The sequence below is a fragment of the Molothrus ater genome, chromosome 16 (assembly GCF_012460135.2).
Source record: "Molothrus ater isolate BHLD 08-10-18 breed brown headed cowbird chromosome 16, BPBGC_Mater_1.1, whole genome shotgun sequence".
Lineage (NCBI taxonomy): Eukaryota > Metazoa > Chordata > Aves > Passeriformes > Icteridae > Molothrus > Molothrus ater.
Window position 1 is genome coordinate 15,171,641 of NC_050493.2, and position 27,359 is coordinate 15,198,999.

Genomic DNA, 27,359 nt, shown 5'->3' on the forward strand with positions numbered 1-27,359 from the left:
TTGTTTCCCCTGCAGGTGACAAGCTGGACGCTGATTACATCGAGCGCTACCTGGGCCAGCTGACCCCGCTGCAGGAGAGCTGCCTGATCCGCCTGCGCCAGTGGCTCCAGGAGACCCACAAGGGCAAGGTGGGTAGGGCACTGAGGGGCATCCCCAGCTGGGATGGGCAACCCTGGGTGCACAAACACACAGGGGAATGAGAGGCTGCAGTGTGACACCACGGGAAGGGTCCTGGGGGTCCTGGTGGATGTTGAGCTGAGCACAAGGCAGCCCAAAGGGTCACTGAGGGCACTGTCCTGCTCTGCTCTGTCCTGGACACCACAGTATCAGAAGGTTCTAAAGCTGTCAGAAAGTGTCCAAAGGAGGAACGTGACGGTGGGGAAGGGTCTCAAGGGGAAGCCATAGGAGGAGCAGCTGAGGGCACTTGGCCTGTTCAGCTGGAGGAGAGGAGATGGAGCACAGAGCTCACTGGGGCTGCAGCTCCTCCTGAGGGGCAGCTCCAATCTCTGCTCTCTGTGACCAGGGACAGGGAACAGGGAACAGCTGGAGCTGTGCCATGGCAGGTTTAGGTTGGATATAGGAAAGGTTCTTCCCCCAGAGGGTGCTGGCACTGCCCAGGCTCCCCAGGGAATGGGCACAGCCTCAAGGGCTGCCAGAGCTCCAGGAGTGTTTGGACAGCACTGCCAGGGATGCCCAGGGTGGGATTGTTGGGGTGTCTGTGCAGGACCAGGAGCTGGGCTGGATGATCCTTGTGGGTCACTTCCTGCTCAAGGAAATTCCATGCTTCTCTGATATTTCCCTGAGAAGCAGCAGGAGCACTGAGGGTATCTCTGCTCTGCTGGAATGTCCTGGGCTCCTTCTGGTTAAAGGAAAGTCTCTGTCAGACCAGCAGGGTAACTGATCTGTGCCTGGGAAAAGAAAGGGTCCTAGAGCAGCTTGAATGCCTCAAATGGGGTTTAACTCCAGATTTCCTGATGGAGAGGGACTAGGAGGGAAGGAAAGAAGGACCAAGGATAGCACCAGAGAGAGTAGTTGGGTGGGCTGAGTAGATAAAGGATGCTTAGGAAGAGGAGCAGGTGATCCTGCTTGGAAGCAGAGAACAGCTGGATGAGGTTTCAACAGTAAAAGCTTCCTGGCTTAGAAGGAATCAGCTCAGTCAGTCAGGATGGGTTAGGTGAGCTACTCTGCATTCCTGGCTTTGGGAAGATTTTCATTCTTTTTCCTTTACCTGGCCTTCCAAAAGACACTGCTGCTTACAAGGAGCTTTGCCAGCCCTGCATGCTGTGCTGTATGTCTCAGAGCTGAGCATGTCTCATCTGAGTACAGGGAGTCTGAGCGTGATTTAGAATGCTGTTTTCTCTTGGAAAAGTGAATGTGAATCACCTCTGTAGAAATAAAATGTAACAAGGATTTAGTGCTATTGTTCTGCTGCTCTAGAACTCCTGAAGTTCCCTTGTGTGTGAGCAGGCACGTGGGTTTTGTTGGTACCCAGCAACGTGGATGGAGAAACAGCTCCCAGCAAACCTCACTGTGAAGAGAGCAGGAGGTCTTGGGGCAGTGTGAGAGGCTCCCAGCAGCTGATAAGCTCCAGACACCAACAGTGCTGTTGAATTGTAAGAGCAGATAAATTCCCACCTCCAAACATCTGCCAGAGCTGGCCAAGGCCACTGGTGTACAGTGGCATCAACAGCAGCTTGGATCCCTTGGACAGAAGGGTGGGGGCTGCTGGAGGCAGGTAGAGACTGCAGGAATAGATGTGTGGTATATAATATATTGTATAGATGCACACCTGATGTGGCAAAGGGCCCCTTGAAGGGCTGTGACACCTCCCTGGCAGCTGCTCTTGTGTCCCTGTGATGCTCTGCCCCTGAGGAAGGAGCTGGGGCTGGTGGGTGAGCTGTGTGAGCAGGAGCAGCAAAGGGGCTCTGCTGGAAACTGCTTTTGATCTGTGTCTGCCTGTGATCCAGCCTCCAGGCAGATGAGAGGCCCTGGACAGGCAGGGACAGTCCCCAGGTGTGAGTGTGCTCTCAGAGAGGACAGGAGGCTTTTCATGGAGCCCTGAACAGTGAAGTGGTGTGGGCTCCACTGGGGTAGGAGAGATCTCACCTAGTGGGTCCTGGATGGGAGGACATCCCAGAGACAGGGAGCTTTGTCCCTGGTGTGACCTGCAAGGATCCTGCTTTCATCTGGAACAGGCAACACCTAAAACTTTGTTTGGGTTGAAAAGTATCGACCCACAGGTTGGTTTTCCCCCTCCATGTCAGAGGCTGGGGAAGGAAAAAGTGAGAGCACATAAGCCAGATGTGGAGCAGCTGCCCCTCAGGTGCCTGGAGCTGGGCAGGGAGTGGCAGCCCCTGTCCCCTGAGCTCTGCTGGAGCCCTGGGAAGTGCAGCTGAATCCTGAGCTCTGGGAACAGTGAATCTGCCTCAGGCCTTGGGGTGGCCTTGCTGGGCCTTGTCCCCAGGAGGATATGGGCACACAGGAGGGGAGGTGCTGGCTACTGAAACTTCAGATTGACCCCCCTGACTGCTCAGCTGCTTCTCCTGACAGAGCAGGCCAAAATCAGGAGCTTATCCTGCAAGGCTGGGGTTGTCCCTGGAGAGGCTCTTACCTTGCTGTGACAATCTGTTCTTTTAATTCAGAGCAGGGATGGCCTTATTCCTCTATCAGAAATTATCAAAAAATAGATCTCCTGTTTCTTGGAAAATGGCCCTTCTTATTTTTGTCCTCTGTCCTATTTCACTATCTTTTCCCCATTCCTTCCAAAGCAGACATTACCTTTACAATCAGATATGTTGTTCCTTAAAAAATCTGAGGAGTTGAAGGAACAAACTGTAAATGGTGTTAAAATTGCAGCAACTTAAAGCTCTGTTCAAGGCTTTGCACCATGCAGGAGAGTGCAGCAGTTTTACCAGGGAATACAAAAGCAGGCTGAAATTAAACCTTCGTTTTCTTACATGTGGGAGTTACTGCTTTGGTTGGACAAGGATAAAAGACGAATTCTGCTGTGGAATGAGTCTTCTTGGAGCTTCCTGCCTTTGGTCCAAACAGAAGTGCTGGATTTGCCTCTTGCCTGGAGCCCTGCACAGGGGAGGTTTGAAGCAGGAAAGTATCAAACCTTCCAGCAGCCATCCCCTCTCCTGCAGAGATGCAGGAGCTGTTGTGGGTGTCTGGGCTGGGCCTGATAAGTGACAGCTGCCTCTGAGCAGCAGGAACACAAACCTGAATTATCTGATGAACATTCTGCTGGCTTTAAACTTGCTGTCATACTGAATTCTTCTAAATACTCCCGAGATCATCTTTGGGAAGGCTGCCCTCTCCTTTCCAGGACACACAGATGCACTGTTAGAACCAGTGTTAACCTTCCCCCTGGTCCTAAGGTGCTTTTAGATTGGTTTGGGCTGCCTGAACTCTGCCCCTTCTTTAGGTGAGCCAATTCTTACCATCTCTTGCTTGTGAATCCAAGATTGCTCCCTCCTGACACTGCTGCCAGCCTTGCTTTCTACCCAGCTTTCTGTTTCCCTGGGCATGGCAGTGGACAAAGGAGCTTTGACAGCTGAACATGGGGGTTTGTGTCCCAGCAGGGCTGGGAGTGCTTGGGTTATGCAAGCACAACATGGATACTCTGCAACAGACAATCCCTGCTCCACAGAGCTGGATTTTTTTATGGAAACTTGTAGAGAATGAGGCCAAACACTTTTGGAGAAGTTGGAGTGAGGGACTGTGAATCCAGCAGCACATGCAGCTCTAATCCAGTTGGATTTGCAGCTGACAGGCTCTTAGTCAGATTTGGCACTTCTGTGGAATCCATCAGGTTTGTTGTTAATTCTTGCTGCTTGGCATTCCTGCCAAGCTGTCTTTGATTCTGCAGCTAAAGAGAACATGGCAGATCTGGAATGAGCTGGAATAAGCCATTCTGCAGACTTGCTTTGGGAAGCTTTTGTGCCTGTGATGTGAGGATTAGTGCTAGTGCTGGGGTGAGTGATTGGGAGAGGGTGTGTTGTAGTTTGGGCTGATTTGGATCAAGAGTTATTGTGGTGTAATGGGGCAGGGAAGCCTTTGAAGCACTCAGCAGCTTTCCTGTTCAAACACCAGCAGCAGGGCCTGCACAAGAGCTGGAATTGCTACTGGTGGCATCATTCAGACTGCACAGTTGTGATTCCTGCACTGCCTGGTGTGCTCAGTGTTACCTGTGGCTGTTTGTTTCCTGTTTGCCCTGGGCAGGTGAACTTGCAGCTCCCTGACTTTCACACAGTATTTTGGAGATCCTTGTGGATAACCAGCCAAGGGAAACAGCCAGCCTGGGGTTTGCTGGAGCTCCTGGGAACTGCCCTGGGGAAGGGCTTCCCACAGCCAGTGAGCTGGTCCCTGCTGTTGTGCTCCTGCACCCTCTGCTGCTTCCAGCTGGGTTAGCTACAGAGGGAGGGAGGCGGAAGGGAAATTTAATGTTTGCTGTCTTCGTTTGAAGAGATCAAAAAATGGTGTCAACTGCAGCCTCCTCTGCAGGCCAGATGGAACATTGCAGTGCTGACCCTGGGGCTGTCTCTCCTGGCAGATCCCCAAGGACGAGCACATCCTGCGCTTCCTGCGCGCCCGCGACTTCAACATCGACAAAGCGCGGGAGATGCTGTGCCAGTCGCTGGCCTGGCGCAAGCAGTACCAGGTGGATCTCATCCTGCAGTCCTGGAGACCCCCAGCCCTGCTGCAGGAGTACTACACTGGGGGGTGGCACTACCAGGACAAAGGTGGGTGTTGCTGGCTGGGGCTCTGTACAAATCACCAACGGGACAGGACTGCTGAGGAACTGCCTTGAGCTGTTTGATTTTCCACCATCAGCCTCATTACATGGTTGTGACAATGGGAAGATGCCACCAGCTCACATCCCAGGCAGCAGACCAAGAACTCAATGTCACAACTCACTTTAAGAGTTTTCTGACCAATCCCACAAAGCAAAAGCACATTGACAGTAGTTCTATCCAACCACTATAAGCACAGGTACCTTTGGGTAAACAATGCTTGCTTATTTTGGATACAAGACCTGCTTGTGAGCCTTAAAACACAATGCACAGAGCTCTATTATTAAGCTTCAAACTTCCTAACATCTTACTAGATAAACTTTCCTGCAGATTAGGGTGTTATTCTAGACAAGTGTTAATACACAGACTATTGTTCTATTTATCCTTACTTTTCTACTTTTTACATAATTTTTCTGCGGATCTATCTCATGGCTACTGCTTAGCTCCAATCACAGTTCTGCTGTCTCTGAGGCCTGCCTTTTGCAGCTTTCCCAAAACCCTCTGATTTTATGGATTCCCACAGTGAGGAGCTGCCCCTGGCATCTCACTGGTGGCCTGGTATGTTGAGGAAAGCTGTATTGACATTTTTAAAGTTAACAAAGCAGTTCAGTGCCTGTGAGCAGCCACTCTGCTTCCCTGTAATTGTATTTCCTCTGCACAGATCAGTCAGTGCAAAGCAATTTCTCTGAACAGGTTGCTTTTGGCAGTGATTTTTATCCTTTTCAAATATTTAATGTGGCTTTTAAAAAAGGTATGAGAATGTTATCCTGGGAGACTAAAGTGCTGCCCTCTCTAACCCCTTTGTTTGAAGATGGGCGGCCGCTCTACATCCTCCGCCTCGGCCAGATGGACACCAAGGGTTTGGTGAAGGCCCTGGGAGAGGAGTCCCTGCTGCGACATGTGAGCTGTGCCTTTGTGTGTCACCTGTCCCCTCAGCATGCTAGGGAGTCTTGTCATGGTGCATCAGGAATCCTGGAATAGTTTGGGTGGGAAGGGACCTTAAAGCTCATCCCATCCCAGGGACACCTTCCACTGGCTCCTGTCCAACTCTGTTGCTCCTGTCCAGCCTGGCCTTGGGCACTGCCAGGGATCCAGGGGCAGCCACAGCTGCTCTGGGCACCCTGTGCCAGGGCCTGCCCACCCTCACAGGGAACAATCCCTTCCCAATATCCCCTCTAACCCTGCCCTCTGCTTTCTGTATTTTTAAAAATAAGATCTCCAAGCCATCCTGCTAACTCAGCCATTCTCAGGCTAATCCCTGTCTGTGCTGTCTTTGATTCCAGGTTCTGTCCATTAATGAGGAAGGCCAGAAGAGATGTGAGGAAAACACCAACATCTTTGGCCGCCCCATCACGTCAGTATAATTGGTTTTAATTGGTTTATAACTGGTTTTCCTGAGCCCTTGCAGACTCTCAGTGCCATGGTGAAGGATGCTGCTGTGGTTTGGGGTGATGTCCTTAGGGTTACAGTGCAGACAGCAGTGTGTCTTATGGGCTGGATGGGGACCACACATATATTTATAAATTTATTTGTTGGACTTAAATGCAGACAAATCCAACAGTTTTGTTGGACAACAAGTATTGATCCTTCCTTACATCATTTTCATATCCCATCTCAGAATAATTTAATCTTTCTGTCTTGGTGATTTTAATCCACATCTTTGAAATTCTGGGGTTTTTAATACAGGAGCCTGTCTACCAGATTCCACCTTCATTTAAAATGCATTTTGACATTATTTTTAGCAATAGGTCTGCATACCTTCACCACCTTCTTCCAGAGTGACAGATGTTCCTGCCCTTGGGGTTGGGTGTCTGTGTTACCTGGAGCTCACCTGGATTCTGCTGCCCAGGTGGAGATGTCCTTTTATTGGAGCTGCTCGTGTCCCTTGTTGGCTTCCCTGGATCCTGCACAGGCTGTGGATCCTAAACTGAGCAGCCACCACACTCTAAAGTTCTCACAGGTCTTTTTCTGCCTGTTTATTTTAGATCCTGGACATGCCTGGTGGACTTGGAAGGGCTCAATATGAGGCACCTCTGGCGGCCTGGGGTGAAGGCCCTGCTCAGGATCATTGAGGTGGTGGAGGACAACTACCCTGAGACCCTGGGGAGGCTCCTGATTGTGAGAGCACCACGGGTCTTCCCTGTGCTCTGGACCCTGGTGGGTGAAACCTGGGCTCTGCAGGGTCACTGCCACGTGTGCAGGGTCACAGATAGCTACATCAGCAGAGGCAGGGAGGGAAAATCTCCAGGCAGCTTATGGGGAGCTCCTGAAGAGCCACAGCAGAACCAGGCCATGGGGTACCTGCAGCTCACTGGGTTCTCGTCACTGCCATCCACCAGGACAGCATGAGAAACCTGGATCAGAATTGCCCATTCCACCCAACCTTGGTGGGCTTTCACATAGATGGGAAAAGACAGATAGCTTTTAATTTAATGCTGTAGGACACTGAAGGGTAATAAGTAGTAAGTAATAAGTAGTAAATAATAAATCTGCTTCTGCCTGGTGCCTGCTGACTGCTCTGGCAGTGTGAGAACATGGTTGTTACATTTCTTGTGAGGTTTGTGGGTGAGGCAGTGACTGCAGACTTGCTTTACATGAAGCAGAAAGTGTTGTGAGATAGTAATACAGAGAGAGAGAACATTTTCAGTTTGTTATCCCTCTCTTTGGGAAGTGCCTCAGAGCTGAGAAGCTCTGCACACTGCTGAGACATGTTGTGAGATGGCTCAGCCAGTGTCCCCAGCTGCCCTCAGTGACAGCCATGTCCTGTGTGCCCTTTGTCTTTCAGGTCAGTCCCTTTATCAATGAGAACACACGGCAGAAGTTCCTCATTTACAGTGGCAATAACTACCAGGGCTCAGGAGGGCTGGTGGACTATGTGGACAAGGATGTGATCCCAGACTTCCTGGGAGGAGACTGCATGGTGAGTTTTGCTTCCTCTTGTGCAGGTGCAATCTGGAACTGATTTCCTCTTCCTCATCCCCCTGGCCTTCCACTGCCTTCTGGAAGGGGCTTAAGCCTCTGTGCTGGCCAGCATGGCCCTGCTGTGGGCACAGGGCAGTTCATTTGGGCACAGAGAGCTGCCCCCTGCAGTGCTGGTGCTGCCCTGGGATCCTGGGCTGTAGGAGCGTCAGGGGTAGCACGGTCAGACACAGAGATCTCTGCAGCCAGGTCAGGAACTTGGGGTTCATTGCAAAGGGCCTGGGGGCAGGGCCCTGCTGGGAGCTGCCAGGCACAGCTCAGAGCAGGCCCTGAGAGAAGAGAGGGGCAGAGAGGATGGGAGGGTAAGAGAGTAAGAGGGTAAGAGAGCGAGGTTCCCATTACAATACAATAAATCTTCTTCTGTGTTGAATATTCTAATTCTCACTAACCAATCTAGTACAATACACAAATCCTATAGTATTTCCATACAGCCTATAAGAATCACTACATTACCATACTGTGTTACATTTTAAACCCTATAAACTCCTCTTTGGGCCCCTTCTGCCAAGCTGCAGGGTCTGCTCTGACCCCTGGGCCTGCCTGCAAGCAGAGGGTGTTGTTCCATCAGAAGGGGATCACCTTCAGCTGGCCACACTGTTGTTTTCCCGTTGTTCAGTAACTGAGGTATCTCAAAGCTTGCTTTCATTTCAATCTTGCTTGTAGCTTCCATATTCTCAAATTCTTTTGCCAGGCAATCATATTTATAAGGCTTTCCTGTTTCATCTTCCCCAGCACTGGAGCAGGGTCAGAGGGCAGCTCTGCAGGGAGCTCACAGAAACCTCGGTAGTTCCCATGAGCTCAGAGCCACTGTGCAGTTCTGGCTCAGCTGAGGGCTCAGCCCATGTCTGACAGCAGCAGGAGCTGCTGGCTCACTGCTGGAGCATGCTGAGCCCTGTTTGTCTGTGTGATGTTGCAGTGCACTGTCTCAGAGGGGGGGCTCGTCCCCAAGTCCCTGTACCAGAGCGAGGACGAGCCGGAGAACTCGGATCACATCCGGCTGTGGACAGAAACCATCTACCACTCTGCCAGTGTCCTCAAAGGAGCCCCACACGAGGTACAGGGCACACCCTGAGCTGCTGGCATGGCACAGTGACATGTGTCCCCTCTGCTGGGGCTGGCTGGAGCAGCCAAGGGCTCGGCAGCAGCTGCTGTTCCTGCAAGGGAGCAGCTGCATGTGTGGGAGTGAAGAGCAGCAGTGTCAGCAGCAGAGTCTCTTATCTCTGCTGTGGCCTGATCTTCTGTAAGGTCCAGTCTCTTCCTGCTCCTCCTCCTCCTCCTCTTGGGAGAAATAAAGGGCACTCAGTTTCCCTTGTGATAGTTCAGCTCCCATTCCCAGCAGTGCAGCTGGGACAGTAACAGGGGTGATAAAGGAAGGTGTGTGCTGGGAGTCACCAGGAAACAGAATGTCCCAAAAAGGAGCAAATCAGTGTCAAATCAGCCTTGTGGGCTCTCTGATAGGGAGTCACTCTGATTTGGCTCTTTGTGCCTCAGTTCCACTGAGGTTTTCCCAGAAGAAATAACTCATCTACAAGCAACTCTGATATGGGGAGGAAAGGTAAAAACTCCTGAGTGGGTGTACTGTGATAGGGTTGGGAGTGGGAGGTGGTGTGTATCCCCCTCAGGAACCAGGACCATCACCCAGCTGAAGGATTGTGGAGCAAAGTCTGTTTGCCCCCGAGTGGGGAGGAGCACAGTGCTGCCACCTGAGCACCTGACCCTGTTCTGTTCCTTTCTTAGATACTCGTGGAGATCCTGGAAGGGGAATCTGTCATCACCTGGGACTTTGACATCCTGAAGGGAGATGTGGTGTTCAGCCTCTTCCACTCCAAACGAGCTCCTGAGCCAAGTCACAAAGAAGCCACCTCACCAAGTCCCTCTGGTGCAGGGGACAATGTGCAGCTCATTGACAAGAGCTGGGTGCTGGGGGTGGATTACAGCCGGGTGGAATCTCCCCTGGTCTGCAGGGAAGGAGAGAGCATCCAGGTCAGTGGGGTGGGGTCCTGCCATGGCCTCAGAGTCCTGCCAGCTCCAAATTCCTCCAGGGAGGGAATTGATGGTGTGGGAAATCAGGAGCTGCTAGAAAAGGGGGCTGTGGCCATTCCCAGCAGCAGGGAAGGGGGGATTCTGCCCCTCTGCCCCACTCAGGTGAGAGATGCAGAGCTGCCCCAGCCCTGGGGCCAACAGCAGCAGGACCTGGAGCTGCTGGAGAGAGTCCAGGGGAGCCCATGGAGATGCCCCAAGGGCTGGAGCCCCTCTGGAGCCAGGCTGGGAGAGCTGGGGGTGCTCACCTGGAGAGGAGAAGGCTCCAGGGACACCTCAGAGCCCCTGGCAGGGCCTGAAGGGGCTCCAGGAGAGCTGGAGAGGGACTGGGGACAAGGCATGGAGGGACAGGACACAGGGAATGGCTCCCACTGCCAGAGGACAGGGCTAGATGGGATATTGGGAATTAGGAATTGTTCCCTGGGAGGGTGGGCAGGCCCTGGCACAGGGTGCCCAGAGCAGCTGGGGCTGTCCCTGGATCCCTGGCAGTGCCCAAGGCCAGGCTGGGCAGGGCTTGGAGCAGCCTGGGATGGTAGAAGGGGATGGAATGGGCTGGGCTTTAAGGTCCCTTCCCACCCAAACCATTCTGTGATCATTTTCTGGATAGCCTGTGAAAGTGAGAAATCCTTATTTAAAGTGAGTCATTGGAGACTCCAAGCTAAAATTCTTACAGAAATTAAGCTAAATAAGCTTTTTCTTTTCCTGCTGGTACTACAGGGCTGTGTCTCAGGCAGGTGAGACAGGTGAGTGACACCTGTGCTGGGACATTCAGCCCTTCCCCCAGCCACCCCTGCTCACCTGCTGTCCCTCCCTCTCTGCAGGGCTCCCATGTCACTCGCTGGCCTGGCTTCTACATCCTGCAGTGGAGGATGCACGGGCCCCTGCCCTGCTCCAGCTCCAGCCTGCCCCGTGTGGACGATGTCCTGGCCTCCCTGCAGGGCTCCAGCCACAAGTGCAAGCTCATCTACTACTACGAGGTGCTGGCCTCCAAGGACTTCAGGTAGGGCATTTACAAGGGGTTTACTATGAGTTGCACTGGGGGGGGTGAGTTAAACACTTGGATATCAGAGACCCCCACGGGGTGAGTTTCACTGACAAGTGGATGGACACAAAATTGGTGGCATTTTTGCAACCAGTCTCCCCTGGTGCTGTAGGTATTTAAAAGCTCCCTTGAATCTGTGTCCACCAGTGAAATTTGTGCTTTGGGTCTTGCTTGCAGCTGCCTGAAGAGCAGGAGATTTTTGACTCAAGAGGGTTTTTATCTTAGTTGGGAATATTTTGCAAAGCCGATTTTGGAGTAATTTAAATATCAGCTGGGCTGTTTCCCAGATGATTTTGTTTGGCACTTGAGAGGGAGGGGCACTTCTGGGCAGGTGAACAGCCAGCCTTGGCAGGGTGTGCCTGACCCTCTCCTTCAATGCCAGAAGCACCTCCCCATCTGTTAATCTGAGCTCTGTGCAAGCCTTGGCCCTTCCCTGGAGCTGGAGGAGGTGTTGGGCAGAGCAGATTTGAAGGTGGTGGCTTGAGGTGTGACCTGGCCAGGTCCTGTGGGGTCAGAGCAGCAGAAATGCCTCTCTCCAGTCCTGCTCTTCCTTGGGGCTCTTCCTGAGCCCAGCCCTGCTTTTGGCAGGAGGAGCTGGGACTCTGGTGTTCAGTAGCCTGGAGTCCTTGGGTTCACAAGGCTGCATTTGGAGTCCTTTGGAGCTTTCCTTTCTCCTCAGGGACAGCTCCCAGAGGCTCCAGCTGTGTCCCTTTCCCCAGAACAATAGTCAGAGACAAGGAATAATATCTGTAAATGGGAAAAAATGTCTCTGACTGATTAATTTTTCATCATGACACAGAGATTCTTAGAGAGCAAGTGGGAAATGATGGGCCACAAAGCCCTTGTGCAAGTGCTAGAGAGGGAGCTGATCTGTGGGAGGAGCCCCTTCACTGCAGCCTTGCTAACAGCACTTCTGTTCTGTCCCATCCCAGGGGATCCATGTCCAGCCTGGAATCTTGCACCAGTGGTTTTTCCCAGCTGAGTGGAGTCACCACATCTTCCAGCCAGTCCCAGAGCAGCTCCCACCTCTCCAGATAGCAGAGCCAGGGCTGCAGCACCAGGGGCACCCGGGGCTGCTCCAGCCCCAAACCAAAGAGCTCCAGGGCTGAGCCGTGGGGCAGCCGCAGCCATTTGGACACAGAGAGGCCTCTGGGGGCTGCTTCAACCACAAAAAACTGAAATTCCAAGGGCAGGTTTAGGGGTTTTGGGTCTGCTGCCTGCTCCTCAGTAGCCTCCTTCACCACCTGTGGGTTTTGGTGCCTGTGAGTTTGCAGGAACCCACTCCAAAGGGCTCTTCCATCGGTTCTTTCCCCCAGAGGAGGCTGATGTTGCCTTAGCTCCTGGACCTTGAGACAATTCCTGGGTGGCAAAACAAGGGAATGTCCTGGCTGCCCACGGGGTTCTGCTTCCACACTGGGCACTCAGGGGGGCATTCCAGGGGCAGGGCCTTGGCAGGAACTGCCAACACCTGGGTACAGGCAGGATGGTTCAGAAATCGATTCCAGGCCACACCAAAAACCTCTCCTGGTCTGGCAGGATGCTCTGGGAAATGTGTTGGATTTTTTTTAACCCTGCTGAGAAACAAAGTCAAAAGGTTTTGGGTTTTTTTTAGAAATTCCAGGCATTGAATCTGCCTGCAGTGAGTGGCATCTTCCAAACTATTGTTTCTTTTTACTCAGGTTCACAGCAATAATGAGTAGGTCTGTCCCATTCCCGAGTGGATGGGAACTGAATCCAGTCCTAAAGGGCTAAGAAAAGCAATATTTGATTTTCTGAAGGCACAAGATTTTCTGGCAGTATTACAGAACTTGCTTCTTCTAAACATGAGCTCACTTGAACCATTCAGAGAGGCATGTATGTATGTAAGCACTTACTGAAGCCTATTTATTCTATACTAGCTTATTTTAAATTAATTTTTAACTTATTATGTCAGAAATGGCTATTTATTAAATACAGTCACCTTTTTTAATGGGATGAACTTTGTTTTAGAAAGGAATAACTGATTGTCTTCAATCCCAAGCAATCTTTCTGCTTGGGTCCTGATCTTTGTGATCAATGGATGTTCTTGCAAAAGGGCTGCATTGAGTTAAGGGCTTGTGTCACCTTCCTTGTAAGGAAAGGTGAGAGTCCCGTGCTTTTTTAGACTGTTTTTTAGGATTAAGAAACAAGGATTGAGTTCAGGAGTTGTCATGAAGATGCACTGTCTTCCTACACACCAAAAATGCCACGTTTGTCCCTAATCTCTGATTGTTCCTGTAGTCAGGTTGGGGAGCAAAGTTATCCATGTTCTTGTCCAGGTGAAAAAATAATGAGAGCAGGTGTCAAATATTCGCCAAGTTTTTATTCAGGAATCTGTGAAATTCTTCCTTCCCACCCTGTTTTTTTTAATCACTGGTTTTGAAGCACCAGGCTCTGCCAAATGAGAAAAGAGCCAAAATATCTGGGACAACGGGAGACAAAGAACTTGGCATGGTTTTGAGTTGTTTGGTGGGATTTTTTAAGGATTGGAGCCAAGGGAATCACTCTGCACCTTGCATCTCTCCCTGTGAACAGGTAACTTTGTTATGTAGAGCTCAGGGAAGTTCTGATTTCCAATTCTCAGTTGTTCCATAGACTTTCATGTTTCTCCCAGACAAATGAAACTTCTGTCTCTGGCATTTCAGCATAACTGGAATCTGATAAAGAGGGACAAATGTAAATGTAATTCCCACCTTTCCTCTGGGAAGACAGGAATTTTGGAAGCAAAAGTGCATGTGTGTATCCCTCATGGAAAATCCTTGACCCAGAATAAAATCTAATTTTAAAAACAGTTTCAGACTCCCAAAGCCCCAGGAGCAAACCCAGCCCTGTCCCCCTGTGCTGTTTCAGGATTGCACCTTCCCTTCTCACGTGGTTGCAGTGGCAGCATTCCTGTTCCCTGGGTTTGCTCTGGGTAAGAATCTCTTCCTTTGCCCTAGATTTTTTGGGGGTTTTTTTGTCATTTTGTTTTGAAATGTGGGCTATGCTGTTTTCTGCCCAGCAGAAGTTTGACTTGTCAGTGAAGGACCTTGGTCCCTGGCAGATCTCTGAAGGGTGAGGTCAGGGATGGTTCCACAGAGTGTTCCTGGCTCTGGGGATATCCCAATCCCAGTTTTTCCTCTTGTCCCTTGGCAGTCCCATTCCTGTGCCCATCAGAGATCATCCACAGGTCTATGAAGCAGCTTCTGACCTCTCCTTGGCAAGGCTGCCTGGTTTGTCCCACCTGACAATTTACTCTGAAACCAATTTAAATAATTCAATATTTTTTTTCCTTTTTCTCCTGAATATTAACAGGAAAAAAGGGAGCAACAGCCTGGATGCTGTGCTGTGCTTTCTAAACCTGACCTTGTGAACTGCAGATACCAGAGACACAGAATTCTTCTACATCACCTTTTCCCCCTCAAACTACATCAGTGTGCTTAGAAAATAAACTCAGAGTTTTCTTCACAGTGAGCTGAGGCTGGGAGGGATTTTGGATCCTCAAAAATCTCCTGAGCCAGAACCTTGGGCAGTGGGCTCATTGTGGGTGATGCAGCAAAGCCCTCCCTGCTCCCTCCCCAGCAGCCAGGCCAGTGAGCTCGGGCTGTGTGCAGGGATGGAGCTGCTGGTTAAAAAGGGGCTCCCAGAAAATTGGGGCTGTCCCTGGTTCAGATATTCCCTATGCAAACACAACACCTACCTCAGAGCTGGGGCCATGTCCGTGGTGCAGGGGAGTGCAGGATGCTGTGCCAGGGTCACACAGCCACCTGTGGCACCTTCACTGCCAGAGTCCTCCAGGTGTGCCCCAATCCCTGCGCCCTGGCCAGGGCTGGGAAGGGCAAACACAGAGCCTGAGTGAGGATGGACGCTGGATGGCCTCAGCTGTGGTTCAGGGCACGGTCCTGAGCCGTGTTTTGCTGCTCTCCGCTGTGAAAAGGGCTCTGTCCCCGCCGGAGGAGCAGAGCAGAGCCCCGGGGCACCAGGGGCGGCTCCAGCCCCGGCTCCAGCCCCGCAGGCGTCACCGGGGCCGGGGCAGCGCTGGGAGTCGGCTCTGGGGCTCTCAGGGAGGCACCAGAACAGCTCAGCCGTTCCTCAGCTCAGTCATTCCTCAGCTCCTGAACTCAGCTCAGCCGTTCATCAGCTCCTGGACTCAGCTCAGCCGTTCCTCAGCTCCTGGACTCACTGTTGGGAACAATTCCCCACCGTGAGCAGGCCAGGCACTCCATAATGACTGAGATGCAGCTGTGCTCTCTGCTCAGCCACTCTGGTTCTGTCTGTTCCTTTTCAGGAAGTGTGGATAACAATTTGTAATCCCAGTTTGGTTTGTTGGCAGAAGACTTTGAAAATGCCATAATCCACTCACAATTCCCAGTAGGAACTGGTGAGCCCAGCTGTCCACCACACTGGGCTGGGAAGCTGCTGGGGCTGAGGCCAACCCTGCTCCAGGCAGGGAATCCCTCATTTCAAAAGCATTTTATGAGCTCACACTGCTTTAATGTCCCAAATGTTTGTACTGTGGGCAATTAATGCAAGGAACAGCTATTAGAGATTTACTTGACAGCAGCTGTCAAAGACTCCTGCATGCAATTAGCTTCAATATTCCTCCAACACCTTTGTGATGCTCCTTACATCTGATTATTTCTCTCTTGGAAGGTGAAATTGGAATCAAGTCACATTTGCTGGCTTTTAGTGACACCAACACCCCCTTCCAAGCTTTCAGTTACACCTAAGTTAAATGGGCATTAATTAAGTTTTTTAGCAGCACTTACTTTGTCTCCTTTGCAGCTGGCTTTGGTTTTATACACTGAAATCCTCATTTTTCTCAGCCAAAACCCTCAAACCTCCTGTAAGAGCCCACTGCAGGGCACTGAAATAACAGATGTCCTCCTGTGATGGTGTCTGTGTGTCCTGGTAGAGCTGTACTTTTGGGTATGTGGGAAATAAAACATTTCTGAGAACATGTGGAATTGTTTGATTCAACTGTTGAAATTGCAGAGCAGTGAAAATTCAAGCCTGTGCTCTCTTTGCCCACAGAAGCAGAGGGAATGCTTGTATTCACTTTTTCCTGTTTTTTAACTAAAATGTTTGGGGTTTTTTCTACAGAACCAGCATCTTTTGTTTAATTTCCTAGCACAGAGTGGGCTGGAACAGCACATCCTGCAGTGTGGGTGTTATTAAACATAAAAGAGCCCCTGGGTTCCACTGGGGGGCTGAGGTTAACTGGGAAAGGATCAGCTCCTTCTGCAGCTGCACATCAGGAATTCTCAGTTTCAGGCAGGTAGCACTAAAAGACTTTATTCAAGTTTCAAATAAACTTCTGTAAATCATAGAAAAATAGAGTCTCTTGGTTACAGGCTGATTTGGTGCCAACACTGGCACAGAAAATACACATCCTTTACTTGGAGAGGTAAAAAGGGAGTGAGTGCATAAAGGTGTGTGGGGCTCAGACAGGCTCTCACCCCTCTGCAGCATCCAAGGGGCTCGGCCAAGGCTGGTTCCCTCCCAGGGAAGCAAATTCCAACACTGTTTGAAAGGAACTGTGCAGGGATGTGTTCCACATGTCCAGAGGAGGAGCTCGGGATCCTGGCTGGACTGGAGCCCTTGCTGGTCCCTCTGAGGAGAGCCCAGCTGGGGCAGGGCAGCCCAGTCTGTGCCATGCCAGCCATGCCAGGCTGTCCCTGTCTGTGCCCTTCCCCACAGGGACAGCTCCAGGCTGTGCCAGGGTCCCTCAGAGCTGGGCAGAGCCTTTGGCACCTGGGAGCTGGAGAGATGCACAACTGGAACCTGGGACCTGGGAGGGCTTTTTTGGAGCTGCCCCAAAGCACAGCACTCATCACCCTCTGGGGCTGCTCTGGCCTGAGGATTGGTCAGAAAACACCCCAGCCCTGCAGGGACTGTCACAAGCCTGCATGTCACCCCTGAGCCACCACCACAGCCGGGACAGGAGGGCTCTGCTGCCACTGGCTGCTGCGCCTGCTTCAACATTTTAGAACAAACTTTTGGTCACTTTTCTGATTAAAATCTGAGCTTAGCAAGGAAGGGCAGACACTGACTAATACCCTTCAGCCCAGCTTTGTACTAGAGGCAGTTTAACCAGCATCTTAAAAAGCACTGCTCAGGTGAGCAGGGATCTTCCAGAGCTGCTGTGACTTGCATCCCTCACCTGTTTGCCTCCCATCTCCTTTCCTGCTGCAGCTGTGGAACTCCCTCACCCAAGGGATGTCTTGCATCCCCTGATGCTGCAGTCCTGGCTGCTGGGGCAGCAGAGGAAAGGAAACCACAGCCTCAACAGGGCAGTTCCTGGGCTGAGGTTCCTCAGGCAGCAGCTGAGGCTCCCAGTAGGAACAGCCCCAGTCCCAGTCGGTGCTGAGGGGCAATGCAGGGTGAAATCCCTCATCCCATCCATGATTCTAAAGGAACTCTTGGTTTGGGTCCTGAGTGTCCTCAGGCTCCTGAGTGTCCTCGTGCTCCCAGGCAGCAGAGGTGGGGCTGTGAGGGGTGTCCCCGTTGATGTCCCTCAGGGGGAGGTAGTGATAGTCCCGGTGCTGCTGCTGCCGCCGCCCCTGCAGCACCAGCCCCACGTTCCCCAGGGCACTCAGCACCAGCAGCAGGGCCAGGGCAGAGCTCAGGGAGAGCCACGAGCTCCTGTGGGACACAAATCACAGCAGCAACAGCTCACCTGTGTGCCCAAGTGTGCAGAGGACTGCCCTCCCTTCTCTGTGTTCCCAAGCTTGTGGGCCTGCTCTCAGGCAGGACAGAACCACAGAACCATTATGGCTGGAAAAGCCCTCCAAGATCACTGAGTCCAACCATTGTCCCAGCACTGCCAAGGCCACCTCTGACCCATGTCCCCAATTGCCACATCCACATGGCTTCTAAATCCCTCCAGGGATGGGGACTCCACCACCTCCCTGGGCAGCTGTGCCAGTGCCTGACCACCCTTCTGTGAAGGAATTTCCCCAATATCCAATCTGAACCTCTCCTGGCACAGCTTGGGGCCATTTCCCCTTGTCCTGTCCCTGTCCCCTGGAGCAGAGCCCGACCCCCCGGCTGTCCCCTCCTGTCAGGAGCTGTGCAGAGCCACAAGGTCCCCCCTGAGCCTCCTTTTCTCCAGGCTGAACACCCCCCATGCTCTGTGGCAGCCTCTGAGATGCACTGTGAGCACCAAACACTTACTCTGACAGAGAGAACTTATCTTTGCTCTTCTCCTTTTCCAGGGAAGCCAAACACTGTCCAGCTGGAAAACAAAGAGAGAAGAAAGGTGGGGCAGGGTGTAAAATTCCACTAAAAAAGAGCAAGGTTAAGCAGAGCTGGTGACTAAGCAAACACCATTATGCACTAAAGCTGCTCTTCCAGCTTTTCCTCAAGCCCCAGCCCATGCAGGGATACCTGTGTGTAAGTGCTCCTGCAGTGCCCCGTGGTGGCTGATGTTGCAGCTGCCCGTCTCGGGGTCACAGGGACACGAGTGGTCACATGCACAGCGGCTCCGGCAGCTCGGCCCAAACCAGCCCGGGGGACACTCTGGGGATGGGATCACAAAGGGATTGGTCATTGCCACAGCTCCACCTGCTCTGAGAGCGCCCAGGCTGAGGCTGCAGCTCCCTCAGCTCAGCTGAGCCCGCAGCAGCCTGGGAGCACCATGCTGGAGTTCAAGGCTGCTCCTTGGTGTGCTTCAGAGGGAAGTTTGTGTAAACCTGGGATCACAGAATCATCGAATGGTTATTTGAGTTGAAAGGGATTTCAGAGCACATCTTGCTCCACCCCCTGCCATGAGCAGGGACATCTTCCACTATCCCAGGTTGCTCCAAGACCCATCCAACCTCGCCTTGGACACTGCCAGGGATGGAGCAGCCACAGCTGCTGTGGGCAACATCTCTGGGATGGGATTGGCTGAGTGCTCCCAGGAACACAGCATCACTGACAGAACCAGCCAGCCAGGAAGTTCACACCCCCTGTAATTCAACTGTTCACTCAGATCCAGGGGACCTGGAGTGGTTACACCAGGCAGAACGCTCAGCACTGGCCCAGGGAGTGTGAGGGTGGATGGCTGGACAGCCCTGTGGAGCATTCCCCAGGCTCTGACCTGCAGCACCTGAAGCCTGGGCTTCAGCAGGGCCTGGTGCAACACCCTGGAGCAGAGGATGTTTTGTGGTCACTCAGGGGCTCTGGGAAAAGAATGCAGTTCTTTGGGGCTGAGACTGAACAGGAACCCACAATTTTCCATTGAGGAAGCAAACTCCTCTTTCCTCTCTGCTCCTTCTGTCACAGACACACATTATGAAAAATCCTTTCCTTAAGATTTTTTCTCCTGAGAAGCTGAAAGGCCTCAAGAACAAAATGTAACCAATGGTTATCTGCTGCTATGGAATGCAACAGGTGTATCTGTGATTGGTCTCATGTGGTTGTTTCTAATTAATGGCCAATCACAGTCCAGCTGTCTCAGACTCTCAGTCAGTCACAAGATTTTATCATTCCATTCTTTCCTTTGCTTGCTAGCCTTCTGATGAAATCCTTTCTTCTATTCTTTTAGTATAGTTTTAATATAATATAATATTATTTTATATATCATAAAATAATAAATTAGCCTTCTGAAACATGGAGTCAGATCCTCATCTCTTCTCTCATGCTGGGACCCTTGTGAATACCACCACACTCCTTCCTCTCCTTTTTAGCCCATTTGGGTAGGCCAGGCAGGCCCAGAAGAGCTGGGAGCCGGCTGGTGATGTTCAGGCCTGAGCTCCCTGGCAGAACTGCCCCCAAGAGGCGGCTCAGAGGTGACACAAAGCGCCGTCCCCAGCCCCAGGGGTCGCTGTGATCCTTACCATGCTCACAGCTGGTGCCGTAGAAGCCGGCAGGGCAGGAACAGGCGCCGTGCACGGGGTCACAGGAGCCGCCGTGCTGGCAGCGGCACTGCTGGCTGCAGGACTGCCCGAAGGAGCCAGGAGCACACGCTGCAGGAACAAACACAGATGTCACCAGGGCAGAGGTGAGCAATGCCAGCACACAGCCACAGCTCATCCTGTGGGGGATGCTCCCATAAGCTGAGTGTGTGCCCTGAACAAGGAGCGAGGACTCGAGTGTCTCCCACCAAGCCAGCTGTAGATGCTCCAGCTGCATTGAACTCACACTGCCAGAAACGAGCAGCCCAGCCCACAGGGCGGCCTTTCCCTTCCCTGCTCCCCCCCTCGGGCACGCAGCTGCTGGAAAGTGGCTGTGCAGAGGCAGGGGAGCAGCAGTCAGGATTTACCTTCAGTGCAGTTGCTGCCAGTCCAGCCGGCGTCACACAGGCACCCAGCTATGCAAACATGGAACAGGCATTACTGACAACAACAACAGCACAATTACAGGCAGCAAGGACTTGAAATTAGGAGCCTCTGCCTCTTGAGGTGCCCTCTTACCCCTGCCAGAAGAGGAACCCTGCACTCACACAAAGGGTGGGTTCACAGCCCCCCTCCCCAGCTGCCACATGCAGCAGAATCCCTGATGGCATTCCCTGGGACCAGCTCTGGGGCAACACCTGCACCCACCAAGCTCTGCCCAGCCACTGGGGCACACTTGAATGAAAGTGGAGTCAGGAGGACAGGACCAGGGTAACAGGGATGGGCACAGAGGGGCAGAAGCTGGGGACACACATTCCAGCAATCCCTAGGCTCAGATTCATGGAAGAGTAGCAACTGCACACTTGTAAAAATTATGAAATAGGAGAGGCAGGTGAAGAAGGAACAGTAAGAGGAGAGGACAGAAGCAGCTGCTGTCACACAGCATAAAACACAGCCCTGCCCATCAGCAGCCTCACAAAAAACCCAGAGCACAACCCTGAGGCAGAAAAGGAAACTGAGGCACAGAGCTGGCTCCTAAAGGCAACGTGTTCTGGCCGTCTGTGCCTCGGATGCTGGAGCAGAGGGGAAGCAGCCCCACCCACCCCGCTGCTGCCTGGCACACCAAAATCCCCCGGGCCATTCCCCAGGGATGCACGGCCAGGTCCTGCCCCCTGCTGCTCCCCGGGCCCCCCGGTGCCACCGGCACGGGACTCACCGGCGCTGCAGACGCCGCGCAGGCTGCAGTTGGCAGGGCCGCAGTCCAAGGTGTCACAGGCGGGTCCCGCCCAGAAGGGGCTGTCGCAGCGGCAGTGCCCGGCCACGCAGAGCCCGTGGCCGCTGCAGTCGGGCGGGTCACAGCCCGGCTCGTGCACGCACACCACGGTGGAGATGCTCCGGGGACAGCGCCACATGCTGTCAAAGGAGCTGGGGACAGCAGAGGGGACAGCCTGAGCTCGCCCTGCACTGCCCGGCCCAAGCAACACCCGTCACATAACCCAGAGATCTCCTCCTGAGCCACACTGCCAAACATGAACATTAATACTGGGGAAATATGAACATCAAACTGCATTGGAGTCAACGTTTTAACTGAGTTATAAATCCCATCTGATAGGTATCATTTCAAACATGGAATTACAGAAGCAACACAGTCCCCCTTAAAGCAGTCCCAGATTCCCTCATTTTGGCACACATTTTCTTGAATGTTATTTGCTTTGATATACATTACATCACTGTAGTTATGGCAACTGAATGTTAAATCCCTTCATGTTTACAGTCAGAACTGACTAAAAAGTTGAATTTAAAACAAAAATATTCTTTAGATTTCCTCCAATGAGGAAGGGCAGGGTCTCCCAGTCAGTGTTTCTCTTCCATAATAATAAGCTGCTGACAGATCTCTGCTAATTCCCTTGGATGTGCAGCTCTGAATCTCCCAGACTAAGAGCTGCTGCCTTATCCAATTCCCACATCAGCCACTCAGTCACAGCCACAGCTTTGCTGCCTGTCTGGAACCAGCTCAGCTTTAATCCTGGATGACTAAGTGGAAAAAACATGGAGTCACTCAATCTCTTTAAATTCCAGAGCCGCTCTCTCCTGCCTTTGCTGTGGCCTCCCAGGCTGACAGGAGCTGCAGGGCCCTGGGCAGAGCCAGCAGCACCTACCAGTGCTCAGAGGGGTAGTTGGCCAGGGTCCCATTCAGGACCAGCGTGGCAGAGCCTCCACCATCCAGGTTGATAGCGTTGATGACTCCCTGCTGCTTCAGGAACTCTGCCATTTCCCACAGGCTGACCCTGCAAAGCAGAGGTTGGGTGGTGATTTGCCTTCAGTGAAGCTGTTAGATCAGGAGCCTGCTGCTCTCTGTGCTGGAAGGGGAAGCTCTCCCATCCCAGGCACCCTGAGGAGGGCTCTGTGAGCCTTTTCTGGTTCCCCTGAGCTCTGCAAGTCTCTGCCTTAAAACATGTCCCTGACAGCTGCAGAGCCCCTGCAGCCCCAGGAATTGAGGACCTTACCAAGCCCTTACCCTCTGGACTCTGTCTGTCCATCCACATGAACCAAGACCAGCCGGCCCTGACGGTCGTGTCCCACTGCAGTCCTGGCTGAGATCACATTGATGAACCTGTCAAAGGTTCCTGCAGCACAGGGAACAATTCACACTCAGCTGGGGCACACAACGGGCTGCTCAGACACTTCTGGCTGCAAAGAGCTCCCAGCAAGGGCCTCATCTGAACTGAAGCACAGGAGAGCACAGCCCAGCCTCCTCTCATTCATCCAAGCCCTACAAAAATGCTCTTGATTAAGTTTTTGTCTGTCACAGGGACAAAGCAGGGGATTCACAATCCCTTGGCTTCATATTCCTGTAAGAGGCACCTGCTTTGAGTTTCTTGTTAGACAGGATATTGGAATTCTTGGCTGGGAGGGTGGGCAGGCCCTGGCACAGGGTGCCCAGAGCAGCTGGGGCTGCTCCTGGATCCCTGGAAGTGTCCAAGGCCAGGCTGGATGGGGCTTGGAGTGACCTGGGACAGTGGAAGGTCCCTGCCCACAGCAGGGGTGTGGAGTAAGATGGTCTTTAAGGTCCTTCCAACCCAAACTATCCCATGATTCTATGAAAGTTGGACCTCTTTGTGGTGTTCACATTTTCTGTAAAATCCCTTCTCCCAGGATTTTTCTCCTGGGAAGCTGAGAAGCCTCAGAGAAAAGAGAAACAATTCTTATGTCATTTGCTTCTCCTGTGTTGTGCTCATGTGGAATGTGTTTGGAGATTGTTTACCACAGGTGATTGTTTCATTGGTTTCTGCTGTGAGTTGTTTTCACTCTTTGGCCAATCAGGGCCAAGCTGTGTCAGGACTCTGGAAAGAGTCAGGAGTTTTCATTATTATCTTTTTAGCCTTCTGCAAGTATCCTTTCTGTATTCTTTAGTATAGTTTAGTACAGCATTCTTTAATATAATATATTATCATGAAATAATAAATTAGCCTTCTGAGAACATGCAGTCAGATTCATCATTCCTCCCTTCATCTGGGGCAGCCCAAACACAATACCTGTTAAGTGCCCTTGTCCCCAGAGTGCCAGGGACAGAGAGCCCCTGGGCAGGCTGCAGCCAGGCCCACAGAATTTACCTGTTCTCTGGGTGTCCCCACACTCAGCTGCCCTGCTCTGGTTGATGTACAGCTCTCCATCCCTCAGCAGCCAAACCACGCCGCTCACCAGCTGCACAAAGGGGTTGGACTGATCCAGGACATCCTCCTCAGACAGGTAGCTGGGAACAGAGGGCACCAGGGTTACCCACAGGCACTGCACATCATGGTAAAGCCTCTCCTGCTGCCAGCAGGCTCCTGAAGCAGGGAGGAGGGCAGGAAAAGGCAGAATGAAGGACAGTCCCATCCTAAACCAGGGGCCAAGCAGTGTGAAACAGCACTTGAGCAGCCAGAGCAGCCCCTGCCCTCTGCTCTTGTGCACAGACCCACAGTTAACCATGGTCCCAGGCCACTGTGCCTCAAACAATGGGGCCAGCATGGCAGCAGTGTGGCCAGTGGATCTGAGCCAGGGTAATGAGCAGAAAGCATCTGGCAGAACACAAGGACAGAGCTGTGGAGATTCTCAGTTCAGTCAAAGAGAATTCTCCCAGGCTTCAGGCCTGGCAAACTTAGAGAGGAAGAATGAAAACAATTATTCTCTCTCTTTCTGTTCATGTTGTTTGTAGATATGTACCTTCAGAGTGTGCTATTCATAGCTCCCCAATAGTGTGGAAGGTTTTCACTTTGAGACCAATTGGGTTTCACCTTAGTGATCTTGGTTATAAAAGGACACTACCTCTTAATAAAATCTCTCTTTTTTGCCTTCTGAACCATGGAGTCATTTCATCCATCCCTGACTCAGCAGCATCACAGAGCCACTGCCAAATACTCAGGGATCTGTGGCAGCAGCTGTAACATCTTGCTGCCTGTCAGCTTCTATTCTCCAAAAATGTGACATCAAACAGCTTTGGAGAACATTTGGAGCTACAGCATCCAGCCTGCCTGCAGCTGCACTGGATGGCACCTGCTCCTTCCATCTGGGAAGGAGGTTCCCCTGCCCCTGCAGACAGCAAAAGGACAGTTCAGTGCCACCTCCATGCTCAGGTGTTGTGTCACCACAGGGTGCTCCCCTAGGGATACTGCTCTCTCCTGAACTGGGTGATGGGAAACACCTGCCCCAGGGGAGCCTGGGCTGGGGGATGTTTGCAGCTGAGGGGATGAGAGCAGGGGCTGCACAGATGTGCTCTGCCAGAAGTTTTGGGTTTAAAGGTGACTTTTGTGATGTCTTGTGGGAGCTGGATGCTCGACTTTTGTTTGGTACCCATGGCTGCAGGCAAACAAAGCTTTGTGCTTTGTAGAAAAGTGTAATTGCAAACACCTGAATGGAAAACATGCCAAACAAGTTCCCTTTTCCCATGGGAAAGGAACAAGACAACATGAACATGGCTGAAAGTAGATCAAACTACAAAACAGTTTGGGCAGGGACTGGCAGCTTCCAAAGCCTGGATTCACCCAGTCAGCCCAGGGAGCAGCAGCAGCAGCTTTGCAGGGTGGGGTCAGTGCCCTGGGCTGTCCTGCTGGCCGAGATGCAGGGTGAGAGTGAAGGTGTGAACGACTTTCCCCACTGTCCCGACAGCCAAAATTACTTACACCCAAGCTATTTTTCTGATCATGGTTTGGAAGGCACAAAGCCACCAAAGACCACGATAGCTCCATTTAACAGGGACATCCAGCCAGAGCTGGGGAGCAGCAGGGCAGAGCTGAGCTTAAGGACTCAAGAGTGACCCTGAAATTGCTGTTGAGTTGAGAAGCCCCCTCGCTGAAGGGACATGTCACTGACCCACCCAGCCCCTCTCACACATAAATCAAGGCCATGGTGCTCAGGGCTGCCAGAATGGCTGCAGGGTAAAGCCCTGGCTTGGCACACTCAGTGTGGCTTTGCAAGGATCCTTCCTGAGGTCTGGGACTGAGCTACCAGAAGGGTGGAGGATGCAAATTCCAGGCTGCTGCTGCATCTTCTAAACCCAGCAGAAGGGTCCTGGGAACCCTTCTGGGACTTTCAGGATCCTCCTGCTGCTGGGGAAGGGCAGCTCCTGGAAGCCCTGCACTCCAGGAGAGCAGTACAGTCTCTCAGTCAAATATTCCTCATCAGAGGGTGGTTAGAACTTCTGTCTCCATCTGCTTGGGGAGGGTCACATGCCCAGGTGGGCAAGAAGGGCCAGTGATGCCTGGCCTGGACCAGCCACAGTGTGGGCAGCTGGGCCAGGGCAGTGACCATGCCCTGTGCTGGCACTGCTGGGCACCTCCAGTCCTGGGCCCCTCATGACAGGAAGGACATGGAGGGGCTGGAGGGTGTCCAGGGGAGGGAACAGAGCTGGGAAAGGGCTGGAGCACCAGGAGCAGATGAGGGAGCTGGAAAGGGGCTCAGTCTGCAGAAAAGGAGGCTCAGGGGGGACCTTGTGGCTCTGCACAACTCCTGACAGGAGGGGACAGCCAGGGGGGTCGGGCTGTGCTCCAGGGAACAGGGACAGGACAAAGGGACACGGCCCCAAGCTGTGCCAGGGGAGGGTCAGGTTGAACATGGGGAAAATTCCTTCATGGAAAGGGTGGTCAGGCACTGGCACAGCTGCCCAGGGCAGTGGTGGAGTCACCACCCTTAAAGTGTTCCAAAAAACTGTTAATATGGTCCATCACAGGTTTGCCCAGAGAGGATGTGGAATCTCCATCCTTGGAGATGTTCAAAATCCAACCAGACATGGCCCTGAGCAGCCCACTCCATCCAACCTGTGCTGAGCAGGGTGCTGGATGAGGCACCTCCTGAGGTCCCTTCCAAACCCAGCCTTTCTGTACTGCAGCCAGAGCACACACACTGCACTCTGTGTCTCCTCTGCAGGAACACAGAGCTCTCTCCCCTTCTACCCCACCCAGTGTCCCCACTGCAAGCTGGGAGAGGAGACACTGGAACCCAAGCAGCTGGAGATCAGCACTTACTGAGCTTCTCTTCAGCCTAGGACATGAGCCAAGGGCCACAGAGGTATCTAGCTCCACCAGGTACAGCTAGAACATCCCTAGCTTCAGCATTCCAAGTGAGCTTCTGCTCTAACTGGGGAGGCCAAGGAGGCAGTGCTGGGATGAGCTTCCTGCCCAGTGATGCCTGAAAGTCCTCAGGCTAGAGAGCATTCTCTGAACACCTCCCAGCTCTTACCCGAACACCATGGTGCCATCTTTCCGGATGCCAAACTGAGCGTTTTGTAGGCCTCCCGAGTCTCTCACCAGCCTCCCATCGCTCACAACATTCCCAAGGCACTCTCCAGTTTCCATGTCAAAGTAGCCGCCGTTCTGGGCCACCAGACACTTCCTGAGCTTTGCAGTCTCCTCCACGGGGGCTCTGCGCTGAGCCCCGCAGCCGCCGGCGCCGCCCGGCTCCAGCACGGAGAAGGTGCTCAGGGGGTTCCTCACGAAGGTGAAGTGCCCGTAGATCACCTTGCGGTCGCTGCCCTCCGGGTGGATGTACGAGACAAACGTCCTGGTGACAGCCACCGGCCCGGCCGTGCTGTTGTCGCCGGGCCACGCTTCGTGGGTGACGTTTCCGTACTTGACGGGCTGGCAGTCCCTGACGTGCCGGTGGCCGTGCCGAGGGCCGTGCTGCCCGGGCGGGTACGGCTGCAGCGAGGGCTCGCCGGGGCCGCTCCTGCAACGACAACACCCGGTTGCCCCAAGGCCGCACAGGCAGGGTGGTGAGAGCGGCGCAGCTCGGGGTGGGCACGGCCTCGCTGACACCCAGGCCCGCTTCTCCCGCGTCCCCGCTGAGACCCGCCGCGGTTCAAGGGCGGCCGTCCCGCCTGGCACCCGCTCCACCGGCCCGACCTCAGGGCACCGGGGGCTGCCGGAGCCGGGCACAGCCGCGCCCCGGGACAGACGGTGCCCAGACACTCACCCGGCGCCGCGGGTCACCTGCAGCGAGCCGAGCACCGCCAACGCGGCCACCAGGACCGTCCCGACCCCCGCTCGCCCCGATCCCCGTCCCGGGGCCGGGCCCACCCCGACCCCCGCCCGGCCGGGACCGCCAGCCGCGGCCCCCGCTGGCCCACACGCCGCCATCTTGGCGGGCGCTCGGAGCGCGGGCGGCGGCACCGCCCCCTAGCGCCTGCCGGGGCCGGGCGGGCGTCGGAGC

At 53.2% G+C, this 27,359-nt stretch overlaps 2 protein-coding genes across 4 annotated transcripts in view; one reads left to right on the forward strand and one right to left on the reverse strand.

Annotated features, from left to right (window-relative positions):
• SEC14L5 (SEC14 like lipid binding 5) overlaps nucleotides 1-15,816 on the forward strand; it is a 40,838-nt gene extending 25,022 nt beyond the window's left edge. For 2 of the 3 annotated variants that reach the window (XM_036392273.1, XM_054516515.1), the window contains exons 8-17: nucleotides 16-128; nucleotides 4,556-4,745; nucleotides 5,608-5,696; nucleotides 6,080-6,150; nucleotides 6,782-6,953; nucleotides 7,582-7,716; nucleotides 8,692-8,829; nucleotides 9,513-9,758; nucleotides 10,637-10,815; nucleotides 11,790-15,816. In XM_036392273.1, the coding sequence (XP_036248166.1) occupies nucleotides 16-128; nucleotides 4,556-4,745; nucleotides 5,608-5,696; nucleotides 6,080-6,150; nucleotides 6,782-6,953; nucleotides 7,582-7,716; nucleotides 8,692-8,829; nucleotides 9,513-9,758; nucleotides 10,637-10,815; nucleotides 11,790-11,895 (1,439 nt within the window). In that variant the 3' untranslated portion in view covers nucleotides 11,896-15,816. The remainder of the gene's footprint in view (nucleotides 1-15; nucleotides 129-4,555; nucleotides 4,746-5,607; nucleotides 5,697-6,079; nucleotides 6,151-6,781; nucleotides 6,954-7,581; nucleotides 7,717-8,691; nucleotides 8,830-9,512; nucleotides 9,759-10,636; nucleotides 10,816-11,789) is intronic. The other variant, XM_054516516.1, reaches the window with a different exon arrangement.
• Nucleotides 15,817-16,133: 317 nt separating this feature from the next.
• Nucleotides 16,134-27,286, reverse strand: NAGPA (N-acetylglucosamine-1-phosphodiester alpha-N-acetylglucosaminidase). Its single transcript, XM_036392524.2, has 11 exons — nucleotides 27,123-27,286; nucleotides 26,391-26,876; nucleotides 23,288-23,427; nucleotides 22,192-22,300; nucleotides 21,833-21,961; nucleotides 20,890-21,098; nucleotides 20,102-20,149; nucleotides 19,677-19,805; nucleotides 18,244-18,375; nucleotides 18,031-18,091; nucleotides 16,134-17,499 (listed from the first exon to the last, which is right to left on the reverse strand). The coding sequence occupies exons 1-11, from the start codon at nucleotides 27,284-27,286 to the stop codon at nucleotides 17,265-17,267; spliced, it is 1,842 nt and encodes a 613-aa protein (XP_036248417.1). The 3' UTR covers nucleotides 16,134-17,264.
• Nucleotides 27,287-27,359: the final 73 nt, after the last annotated feature.